This window comes from Ictalurus punctatus, chromosome 15, assembly GCF_001660625.3.
Source record: "Ictalurus punctatus breed USDA103 chromosome 15, Coco_2.0, whole genome shotgun sequence".
Classification (NCBI taxonomy): Eukaryota; Metazoa; Chordata; class Actinopteri; order Siluriformes; family Ictaluridae; genus Ictalurus; species Ictalurus punctatus.
In genome coordinates, this window is record NC_030430.2 from 3,294,945 (window position 1) to 3,307,286 (window position 12,342).

Here is a 12,342-nt window from a genome sequence, read left to right on the forward strand (position 1 = left end):
CTTTTGATTAAATATGTTAGCCATTCGCATAACACTGACTCAAACTCACATTCCAGAACACTTAGGAAATGCTCCTCACCCAACCATAAGCATTTGCTAAGTGCTGATCATCAGACAAGTCCTTTGAAGCTTCATCATCTTATCAGACTCATTTAGCAGGAACGTGTTGTGGCAGCCAAGAACAAATCCTGTTGCTGCGCCTGCTTTTGCTTCGCAGCTTGTTTTTTGGTGTTTAAGTGTAGCTGTGAGGAGGAGAGAAGTGGAGAGCGGACCTGGCCTGCAGGGATGTGGAATTTGAAACATTTTCTGATTACTGGCCAGCCACTGTTTACACCACAGACAGGCCATGACATGGGTGGGGGGGTGGACGGGGGGACTTTATAAAAGTGAGTGTTCTAAGAGCCAGCCAGTGAGCAAACAGCAGCACTAGTAGCTCAGGATACTGCGTTGGGACAGTGGGATGGACAAAAAAGTGCAAAACACATACACTCTGCTGGCACGGGCACTACTGTTGTACCTGTGCTCCGAGGTGAGAAGCTCTCTCTCCACCTGTTACACTATCTGGGAGATCTGAGGTGTTGAGGTAATTCATTCATGCTGCTTGTATCATTTTTGGCAGTTCAGTGGAAGTTGAGTATGTTCGAAAGTTTTTTTTGTTTTTTTAGTGTTTAAGGTTGGGTTATAGATATAAGTGATGTATCGATAGTTCACAGTTTTGTTGAAATTTCTGTTTAGCAGTTGTAAATGGATTACAGAAACTATGAATCAGGACGTTGTGGGCTTCATGTATAATGCATCAAAGTTCTTTTACACAAGATGGAGTCTATATGGTTCCAAGTTTTGGTCAAGTATAATTGAGAGTATATTTTTATTGCATCTAACTAGTTTTCAAGAGATATTTTTGAGTTTTTAGCCTCCATAAGGTTCAGTATATCAATGTTTTGGGAAGGGGTGTATATACTTTTATGGTCGTTCCCCCTTTATTTATTTATTTATTTATTTATTTTGGAGAACTGAGTCCAGATAGTTGGGCACTTCAGCAATAAACATCTAAATTGGGGTGCTCTGATATTATTGCCATCTGTCTTACAAAGATCTTCAAAGAACTCCAGGGTAATTTAGTTTAAGCTGCATCTGCATGCATCATCTAGAGAATGATTTTGGTGTAATAGTAAACCACTTCCTCTCCACCACATTAGGTATGCTGTCAACAGTGTGTCAGACCGTGCCAGTGTCCCAGCTCTGTGCTAGCCTGCCCTGAAGGTGTCGCTCTCGTCGTGGACGGATGTGGATGCTGCCAAGTGTGTGCCCGCCAGAAGGGTGAAGCCTGCACCAACATACTGGTGTGTGACAAGCAGCATGGCCTGGAATGTGACTACAGTGCCAGCTTCCCCGGAGATCCGGGAGAGTGTGTCAGTGAGTAGTGAGATTTCCTGCCTTGTGCTGAACAGCATGTCTCGGTGTGCATCCAAAACAGGGATTGTAAACAGAATTAGCAAGCATAGTTCCAAGGAGGAGGACAAATAGGGCTACTGTGTGAGGATTTACCTGCACTGGCCCCTCCTCAAAATGTCTTAACAACCTCCTCGCTCTTGCTTCCTTTACACTATTGAGACTGAGGGTGAAACTGTGTGAGCTGTATAACAAAAATATTATGATAGAAAAATAAATGCAGTATATCACTACAGCACCAATGTACTACTATATATATATATATATATATATATATATATATATATATATATATATATATATATATATATATATATATCTGATGTATTATTAATTAAAATAAACTTGTTAATAGGTCACCTTTACCCACAGTAGTTTATTTATCAAAACAACAATAATAATAAAAAAAAACATTTATTCTAATTTATGCCTGGTATATTCTTAAAAGTAAGATAAATAGATCCTAAATATCTTGGACTATATTAAGGGATATGTGATGTTATGGGAAAATAATCATCAACCCTGAAGTTGATCATTTTCCTACACCAGCCTGTCCTGAGGTGTTTTATTCCTCTTATACCACATCAATTTGCCAAAGCTAACAATTTATTTATTAAAGAGTGACACAACATACTTTTTAGCCATTTATAGTTATGGCAAGGTGGTTCCTGATATCACTTATGTTATAACAGTAACATTATAAACAGTTGTTTTCTCACCAGCCTTTCACTTTGTCTCTCTTTTGAAGATAATAAGACATTTATTTTTATTTTTATTTTTATTTTACAAAAACCCGCAGCTTATCATGTTACTGAGAAACTGTAAAGCCCTCTCTCCTGAAAACTTTCCCTTGTTAGAAAACTTAAAGTAACAGCTTTATCTCTGACTGGAGATTCCTTCCAAAAATGTTTCCTTACAGAGAACATCGCCATATCAACAATTCCACATCTTTTTTTTTTTTTAAATCACAAAAAATATATGTGGAGCGTCCATCATGAAAGTCCATGTGAATGACAGCTGGTATTACTGTCAGAGCAGCTGTTACAGAAAATTAATCACACCTTTTGACCAATCAGATTTAAGAATTGAATGCCCTGTGGTATTACAGTCAATATAGCATAGGGTATTTTTTGGTATTTTAGATTTCCATATTTTGTTGTAACATCATACTGCCATATAATTACACATAACATGTCATATAACATTACATGAACAACATCTGGAGGCACAGTGGCTTAGTGGTTAGCAGGTTTGCCTCACACCTCCAGGATTAGGGGTTTGATTCCTGCCTCTGCCCTGTATGTGTGGAGTTTGCATGTTTTCCCCATGCTTTGGGGTTTCCTCCAAGTACTCCAGCTTCCTCCACCTGTCCATAGACATGTTGTAGGCTGATTGGCATTTCCAAATTGTCCAGTTCGTGTGATTGTGCCCTGCGATGAATTGGCACCCCTTCCAGGTTGTCCTTCGCCTTGTGCCCCTGAGATAGGCTCCCCGTGACCCTGTGTAGGATAATCAGTACATAAAATAAATACATATGCAACATCCATTCTTCATTTTTTGTAACATGGTTATCATTGTGCTCATTATTAGCACTTAGAAGCAAAGCTTTTTGTTTTCAATACCCATCCATATTCGGGCACATGCAATTCACCTTTTCATCCCTCAGTATGTTTTTCTGTGTATGTTTGTTCTATAATTTGTATCCTTACGCGTCATGTCTCTGATACTCAGGTCAGGAAGAGCTTAGCTGTGAGCTGAATGGCGTCTCTTATCAGGAGGGTGAGGTGTTCCAGCCATCCTGCAGCACCCAGTGCAAATGTGTAGGTGGAGGAGTGACCTGTGTTCCCCTGTGCGGTGAAGATATCCGCCTGCCCAGCTCAGACTGCCCATATCCACAAAAGGTCCAGCTGCCCGGAAAGTGCTGTAAGGAGTGGGTGTGTGAGAACTCGGACAACAGTGTGATACAGGATGCTCAAACGGGTGAGGTCAAATAAATATTCATATATATATATATATATATATATATATATATATATATATATATATATATATATATATATATATATATATATAAAGCCTAATATTGTGACGTGGACTATGGTGTAAGATAAAGGGCTCTGTGTACCTGTCACATTCAGTTCAAAGAGTGTAAACTTAACACGTGTCACGTGGCACCAACCTACAGTTTCATAAATGAGCATGGCAGTATGGGTAACTAGACAGTACACATTAAATACATGGTACAACATTAATATAATCACCAGGATATGCTAAGGCTGAGCTTGCAACTCACAAAAACTCTCATAAATGAACAAACTGGAGTTGGAGAGTGATAGATCATCTTTATATGCACTATTGACTTGTTAGAAAGACACGAAGTGATGAATAACACAGGATGGGTCATACTTTCATAGGAAAATAATCAACACTAATCAACATCTGATGTGATGTAGCCCACCGCAAATTATTTGCCTATAATAGCTCGCCCCAACATGTTTTATACCTCTAACCACAAACACTACCAATTTTTTATTAACTGTAGTAAAGAACATACCATACTTTTTATCCATTTACATGTAACGCCCCAAAACAAGTTAGTTCCTATTATCACTTACCTTATAGCCACTAGAAACCGTTGTTACCTCATCAGGCTCTCTTTGTTTTTTCTTGCATGAAATCAAGGGGAAGAAATGCCGCTCGTCATGTTACCAAGAAATCGCAAAGCCTTCCATCCTGAAAATTTTTCTATCTGAAAAACTTCAAAGAACTGTAGTGCTGACAATGGAGACTCGTTCCAAAAATGAATACATTCAACAACAACAAAAAAAGTCTCCTTACAGAAAACTTCACCATATCAATGATTTACACGTTTTTTTGAATCTGTTTATGTGGAGTTACAGTCTATCTGTTTAAGTCTCTGTGCAAGCTGTTACTATAGAAACAATACAGTATTAGAACAAGTGCATTAGCATAAAACCTTGCAGCTTGCTGTAATAGAAAATGAATCAACACATAATTATAATTCTGACCAATCAGAATTGACAATTCATTTGGTGCTCTGGGATAACAATTAATAAAGAGATCTCATCGATCATTTAGCATTTACATTTAAACCACATCCATTTAAGTAAGACTACATGCTTTGCTATTTTTCACTTGGGGATAATGAGGCCCTTATGAGAATGTCACAAGCCATGCTTACAAGACAGTCATTTTCACAAGTATCTGGAGACGATGTTAGTTTTCTCACTTACTGTGGGATTTTTTCATAAATCGTAAAATGTTGGTCTTTTATCCCACATACCACGATTGTAATATTTACCTAAGAGCAGTCAGTCACATTCCAGTCTGAGCTTTTTTTATTGTGGGATCTTAAGCATTTAGTTGAAAATGTCTTGCCAAGATGGAGCTGAACCGCCCAAACTGCGACTGCCTCCAGAAACTTTCCATGATTCATAACCAGACTCATGTTTGTGAAATCCAGCAGTTAATGTCGAAAACTAGCCAGCCGTGGAGCATGAGGGGGCTGGCAAAACCCTGTTCACTATGGGGACAACTGTAAATTTAAACTATGTCACCCAAGTCAGAGCAACATCACTGGCACATTTTACAGTTTTCTTGCATGCTGTGCAGGGATGTTTACATCATTTACATGGCACACGAACAGATGATTATCACCAATGTGGTTTAAAAAGATTCCGTTCTTCTTTTTTCGAATCATTTTCTTATTATTATGTTTTTACCAACTTTAGTTTCAAAGTGTTGATAGAGGTGCTGGTAGAGGCTTCACATGAGTGAACTTGAACTCCTTAAAATGGCAGCTTATTGTTATTAATCTTGTACTCTTTATCTTACTACAGTGAAACCACATGTACGCCTTTATCGGGGTGGATAATGTTTGAGTAACTTTACTACACACAAATAGCACTGTAAATACTGTAAATATTATTTTGTACTTTACATTATTGTTTTTAAATTACTCATACTTAATTACATTTCCAAAATAAACCCCTTACATTTTACTCCTTGCATTATTATTTAGACTTGTTACAAATTATGAACTTCTCTTCTTTCATCTCGTCTCTGTACGTCTTTGAGAATTCCAATCTGCCTTTCTGAGTCTTACTGCTGATGAGTGCTTTGCATCTTGTTATGGCCTCTATATTTCTGCACGTTAAGTCTTCTTCAACTAGTGGATTGTGGTACCTTCACCCCTGCCCTGTGAAGGTTGTTGGTGATCACTGACTGTTGTTTTTGGGTTTTACTTCACAGCTTTCACAATGTTTCTGCCTTCAACTGCTGTTGTTTTCCTTGGCCGACTTGTTCCATGTCTGGTTATTCAGCACACCAGTGGTTTCTTTCTTTTAATGGACATTCAAATTGTTGTATTGGCTATGCCCAATGCTTATGCAGTGGCTTTGATTGACTTTCCCTCTTTTCTCAGCTTCAAAATTGCTTGCTTTTCTCCCATAGACAGCTTTCTAGTGTTGGTTTATCCTTTTTAACAACAAATGGAGTCTACACAGGTGAAACCAAGAGTAGACATCCAGAGCTATCAATTCTTTAAACAATCAATCCAACACGGCACACCTGGGCAACCAGAAACATCTGTCAGTCACATGGTCCAATATTTCTGATCACTTGAAAAATGAGTGGTCTCAAACCAAAGGTGCCATGTTCTAAGTTATTGAACACATCTAGATGTAAATATCAGGACATGAAAGCTGAAATTCTGATCTATCATCTCATATTTATCTTTTGATCTTAAAAGCAAATGTCTTCAGTGTACAACAAAAACAAAAGAATTGGCCTTGCCGTTCAAATACTTTCGGACGGGAGTGTAAAAGGGTTAGGAATATAGCGATGGCCCTGGGAGTTTACAAGGTTGAATTGAGCCCAATTTGCCAGTGTAAGTATATGCAATTAACTTTTTGTTCATACTGAATTATCTCGAAATCAAGATCAATAGATTACAACATTCTCTAGTTAACTGTAATTCAGTTCTAAAGTTAATCACATCAATTTGAGATGAAGACATCTCTGATTTATTCTTTGGGTCTTAGTTCAGTTTGTGTTAGTAGGTTTTACTGCATTAGCAGTTGAATACAGTAAGTCTGATTAGTATGTTATGGTTACAGCTTACACTGATGCCCAAGTGATGCCTGCACTTCCTGGTTTCCAAGCCAGCCCCAGCTTAAACTGTATATATCAGAGTACAGAGTGGAGTGCCTGCTCAAGTACTTGTGGCCCAGGAATCTCCACACGAGTGAGCAACCAGAATGCAGCCTGCAGACTTGAGCAGCAGATCAGGCTGTGTAAAATCCGACCATGCCAAACTTTGCCATATCAAACACCAGTGGTGAGCCATGATTTATTTAACATCAGTGCTAACACTTGAAATATTTAACAATAGTAAAAAGATACTGAAAGCCAGGATATCGGGGTGTACAATATGTTTACTGTACTGTGTTTTACCGGAAAATCCCATCCCATTTATTTTATATTGTTGTGATTTTATTCTTGTAATTGCATCCACATTGGAGAATTAAGCATACACTGATGATGTATTAATCTCTGCTCTTTGTCCCCCCCCGCATTAGTGGCCAAGGAAATGCCAACCGAGCTACAGGTCAAATGTTCCCACACGCCTGCTCCATCAAGGCTGCTACAGCACACAGTTTTACCGTCTGCGTTACTGTGGCCTCTGCACTGATGGCCGATGTTGCACGCCTTATCGGACCCGCACTGTCACAGTCACCTTTCGCTGTCCAGGGGGCCGCCTGGTCCGCCAAGCTGTCATGATGATCAAGTCCTGTGTTTGTCATTACAACTGCCCCTACTCATCTGGTGGAACCTACAGGAGGCTTGCTCCGTGGGGATAGAGACTCTCATGCACTGATTCATACAAAGCCCAGTTTGAAGCCTAGAAAGAATAGCACTTTACACATACCACAGTATTTTTTTTTTATTGCCAGGGATGGATTAGCAAATCCTGGCCACTGGGCAGATGTTATACAGAAGACAGTCTTACCTTAAGCAACTGGCTTTTTTTCTAGCTTTTCCCTTTATAAACATTTTCACTAAATCCACCAAAGTCCAGCTCTTTAACAATCTCAGACTCAATGGCCAGCAGTGACAGCATATTGAGTCTTCTTTGGCCAATTTTAGTTCGGAGCTTGTTTTTAATCCAACCCATTAGGCGACATAATCATTCTTTGGCTTCAATCTTCTCTTCATCAACACAGTTAGTGTGGGTCTGTGTTTCTTTCCATCTGCTTTTCTCTCCAGTTAGGACCTAACTGACTGCTCATTGGGTATGAATTCAGACCCACACACCAGTAATATTTCAGAGTTTATTTCTTATTCTGTGACTTTACATTCATCGGCTTGGGTTCTGTTAACAGACTGCTATGTGACAGTGTAAAGGCTAGTCAGTCTAATCATTCAGTTCATTCGTCCCTTTGGGCATCTGCATAATAGGCCCAGTCACTGATCCATCCCTTTAATTGTCATTTTGTATAAAGAGCTTTTGCTATAACTTACATTTCTGTTGGCCTTGCTCGAGAAGGTAGTGGACTGGCCTGATTCTTCACTTATAGCCTTTTTAATGTGGTCAGAATTTAATATTCCTATGGATTTGAGAAGCCTGTTCAGATGTTTAACCCATCTCTCTTAGTTTTATGTGATGGCAGCTATTAGTTTTGAGTGCTTACAGCTTCCCTATGTAATTTAATTGTAATAGCTTGTACACTTACTGTCACTCTTGAATGTTTGAAACTGAAGTAGCAGTGTCAGTGTAGACTGACACTTCAAATGTTTCTGCCAAGCTTTGATCTATAACCCTATTTCAGATTTTTCACCTATTCAATACACCGGAAAACTTTTTCCCCCACACACACTAACTTGTCTTAGGTTACTTGTGTTAACTTGTGTTTGGGGTAAGACACTTTTCTTGTTTAATGTGGTTTTCTGTACCTTTACATTCTCTCTATCAGTTGAGCTTAACATTACTAGGCCAGTGAAGATAAAAATCTCATTTCAGAGACATTTTTGACCAGGCAGCCACTGGAATAAGGGCTTGGGTGATGTATTGTATAAACTCTTTTAAAGAGACACCAACTGTTATGTTGAAAGACTCATTATTTTGCCCATGTAATTTGCTGTACATATTTGTAAATGCACTTATTACGTTGTATATATATATATATATATATATATATATATATATATATATATATATATATATATATATATATATATATATTTATATATATAAAAGATTATAATTTATGTGTCCGCTCAACATTATAGAGTACATGTCTGAAACAAAGAAGCTTCGTTTTTTTCTCTCTTCCTGAGTTTGTGATCTGAGATACATACATAGTATCATGATGCAAAGAAAGTTTGGTGTTTAACCAAAGTGTTAACTTTGGTACTGAAGTGTGACCTGCATGCAAACGATGACTGTAACAGAAGGGCGGGGGGAACAGAACACAAAAAAAATGTGTGAATTGTTTAGCATCTTAAAATTCTATCTAGAAGGGATACTGGATGTTTATGGATGCTAAGATATATTCATTGTCACTTTTCAGTACATATGCTTACATGCTTCATGTTTTCAAAGAGAAAACATAAGTACAATCATGGACCTATACAGAATTACAGGTGAATCTTTGATGCTTTGAGGAAGGATTGCAAAAACAGTGTTTAGCGATGTTCATGTCAGCCATCTCAGATCTGAGCACTTTTTAAACCTTGTGGTCTGATTTGATGACGTGCATGCACAAACCAAATGAGATATTGTGCATGGAGGAATGTAGAACAACTGCCCATGACATTACAGGAAGTGACTTGTTGCTGTTACTTTCTTTAGGCTGAGCCTTCAGCATAATTTTGAAAACTGTTTTTTTGCAGAATCAAATGTATTACTCAACATTTCTTCTTTGTTTCTTTGAACAAAAAAAAAAAAAAATCATTTTAAACAAACAGCATTCTTATGCGTTTAAGCTCAATATGTGGTCAGATGTCCACATATTTTTTAATATATCATGAAGGTTCTTTGATTTGTTTAGTTGTATAATGTCTTTTTTTTTTTTATTGTTTTTTGTTTGATAACAGGTGGGTATGGTGGTGCAGTCACGTGGGGTATTGATATTTGCTAGGTCATAATATCAGAAATTAGTAAAATGATACCGGAGTGCAAAACAAAAATTAATTAAAAAAATGAAAACAGTGGATTTTACTTAGATGGTTTTTTCAAGGACCTACCATCGTATTACTTGGACTAGTATCTGCTGTTCCATGGGCCACATTTATTTCTGATAATACATATTACAATGTGTTTTCTTGCTACATAGAGGTTTGATCGTGTCTCTTGTAACTGCTATTTTAAATTTGTTAGTTTCATATTCACACATTTGAGTATTTCCAGTCAATAGCGCATGAACATCACACCAGACTATTGTTAGACGACATGATATGAACGTGGCATTGAAAGCAGAACTAACTGATTCTGAATTAGTATCTATAGCACTGAAACTTTAGAGAGGAACAAAAAAAAGTGTGATCTTTTTTTCAGTCTTTACCAACTGCCCGGTTTCAGTAGCATCTTCCTGCGTATGAATTATGAAAAGAAAACCACTCTAACCAACTATTCCACGCACAGACAAACTAATTAGCTGAGTTTTTAAAGTAGTAAGAGTAGTAGCTCCAAAACTAATGGTACAACAGCAAGCAGCTTATACAACACTCATTTCTTGTATAGTTGTAAGGAATAGTCAACCATTGTAATTATAATAATTAATCACTGATACTGGTGTAAAATGGTAATCAGATACAATTAATGTATGACTGGGTAGTTGCTATTATTATTTTATAAATGATCTGCTAATACCATATTATCATGAAATTTGAATGGTACTTAAATATCATTTTATGTGTTACTCAAGGCACCTGCTTCTGCAAACTCAATTTCCTGTTTAGTGGGTTGTCTTAATGCGCCTTTTGGGGGGAGAACAAAAGCTTGTGCAGAAACACGCAGTTGCTGAAAATTCAGAAAGCCTTCCAGAAATGGTTGCTACTCTTATAGCTGTAAAATGGTAGCCAATAAAACTGCTAGTTTCTGCTTTAAGGTTAACTTTGAATTTCCAAAAATCTTCTCATCCACTGCATTTTGTATCATTTTTATTTTTGGACTTCTTGGTAACTGCTGGGGACTAAAATCTATTTTTACAAACTGGAGGAAGCTGGGAAACATTAAAATATTTGCCTTAAACTTATGCATTGCTGATATTTTACACCTGCTTACCTTGCCATTTTGGGTGACCTATCAAGTGCAAGGCCAAAAATGGATCTTTGGACAGCCTTTCTGCAAGATAACAAGATTCCTGTTCAACACCAATCTCTATGGAAGTATTGGATTTCTCACATGCATCAGTGTGTACAGGTATCTTGGCATTGTATACCCTCTGAAGGTAAAAGGCAGGATAAAAGTATGCCACTCAGTAGGAATATCCGCTCTGGTCTGGATTATGGTGTTGCTTCAATGTCTGCCTGATGTGTTCTTTGATAAAACATTTGGGAAAAGAGATAAATGCTATGACTCAACTACAGACCAGAGCGTTGGGAGCTACTTGACATACAGCATTATACTGACAGTTACTGGATTTTTAATCCCTTTGGTGTTAATCGTGTGCTGCTATGGCCACATGGCTGTGATTCTAGCCACTAAGAAAGACATCGGCGACACCACACTGAAGCTGAAGTGCCTCAGGCTGGTAGTGATCCTGGCTGTGCTCTTTTCCGTATGCTTCATCCCCATCCACATCTTCAGAAATCTCAACCTGATGACTCGCATCTCAAAAATAAATAAAGTATGTAAGACATGGTATTCCAACATGTATGTTGCCAGACATGTAAGCGAAGGGCTAGCAAGTCTGAACAGTGCCATTAACCCACTGGTATATCTGTTGAATAGTGACGAACTGCTGAAGAGGTTTTTAAATTTGGGGCGAAAACGACAAGAAGGTCCAAGTTTACCTGAACTCTCGCCTATGAGATCAACATAGAAATTAAGTAATCTTACATAAAAAGGGAATGTTCAATATAATCAAGTTCATGTGTGTCTCTGTGTGTGGGGTTTTGTTTCGTTATTTCTTTATTATTTCTCAATTAACATGTAATGCACTGAATGTTCATACAAAAACTCTTGCATGAAGTATTGTGGATTGTTTTTCAATATTAAAACTGACTGTAAAATGGATGGTGGTACTCCAGGTAAAGCATAGTGTACAACATAAAATATAATAATAATAATAATTATTATTATTATTATTAAAATGTATACCAAATACCAAAAATAAGGGTGGTTAATACTATTAAAGTATTGTTCTTTATGTGTAATTTATGTGTGCTTGGGTGTTTCTGCAACTACTGGTATTTTTGGCTTTATGTTTTTTAGTTGTTGTTGTTGTTATTGTTGCTTTGGGGTTTTTTTTTGAGTAGGAGGAAATGGACCTTTGCAGCTATTATTCAGTCATTGTTAATCATGGCAAATACTTAATAAAAAAAATTGATTTATTAATATAATAATTTATTAATGCAATTTATTAATCCGTGAATACTTTCTTTATTATTATTTATTTATTTTAACTAATGCATTAAATGATGTTAGTTAAGGGAACCTTAATGTAAATCATTACCTATGCACTTGTGAACATTTAAAAAAAAAAAAAAAAAAGTATTTATATTTATTAATTTAGCCAACACTTTAGTCCAGGTAAGTTACAAATAAGGCAAAAATATTAGGAATATTACCCTTTAAAATGCAAAGAAATGGATTTGACTGTAATACAGAGAGTGATAGAATTGCTGCAGAATCTATTCTCCTCT

General features: G+C 37.2%; 2 protein-coding genes across 2 annotated transcripts; both read left to right on the plus strand.

Annotated features, from left to right (window-relative positions):
- The first annotated feature begins 379 nt into the window (after window positions 1–379).
- Window positions 380–8,571, plus strand: ccn5 (cellular communication network factor 5). Its single transcript, XM_017487793.3, has 5 exons — window positions 380–529; window positions 1,200–1,416; window positions 3,184–3,432; window positions 6,591–6,811; window positions 7,053–8,571. Exons 1-5 carry the CDS (start codon window positions 461–463, stop codon window positions 7,332–7,334), a joined length of 1,038 nt encoding a protein of 345 aa, XP_017343282.1. The 5' UTR covers window positions 380–460; the 3' UTR covers window positions 7,335–8,571.
- Window positions 8,572–10,457: 1,886 nt separating this feature from the next.
- si:dkey-78k11.9 (P2Y purinoceptor 1) lies at window positions 10,458–12,037 on the plus strand. The gene has a single exon (XM_017487794.3). The coding sequence runs from the start codon at window positions 10,548–10,550 to the stop codon at window positions 11,517–11,519; it is 972 nt and encodes a 323-aa protein (XP_017343283.1). The 5' UTR covers window positions 10,458–10,547; the 3' UTR covers window positions 11,520–12,037.
- The last annotated feature ends 305 nt before the right edge of the window (window positions 12,038–12,342 follow it).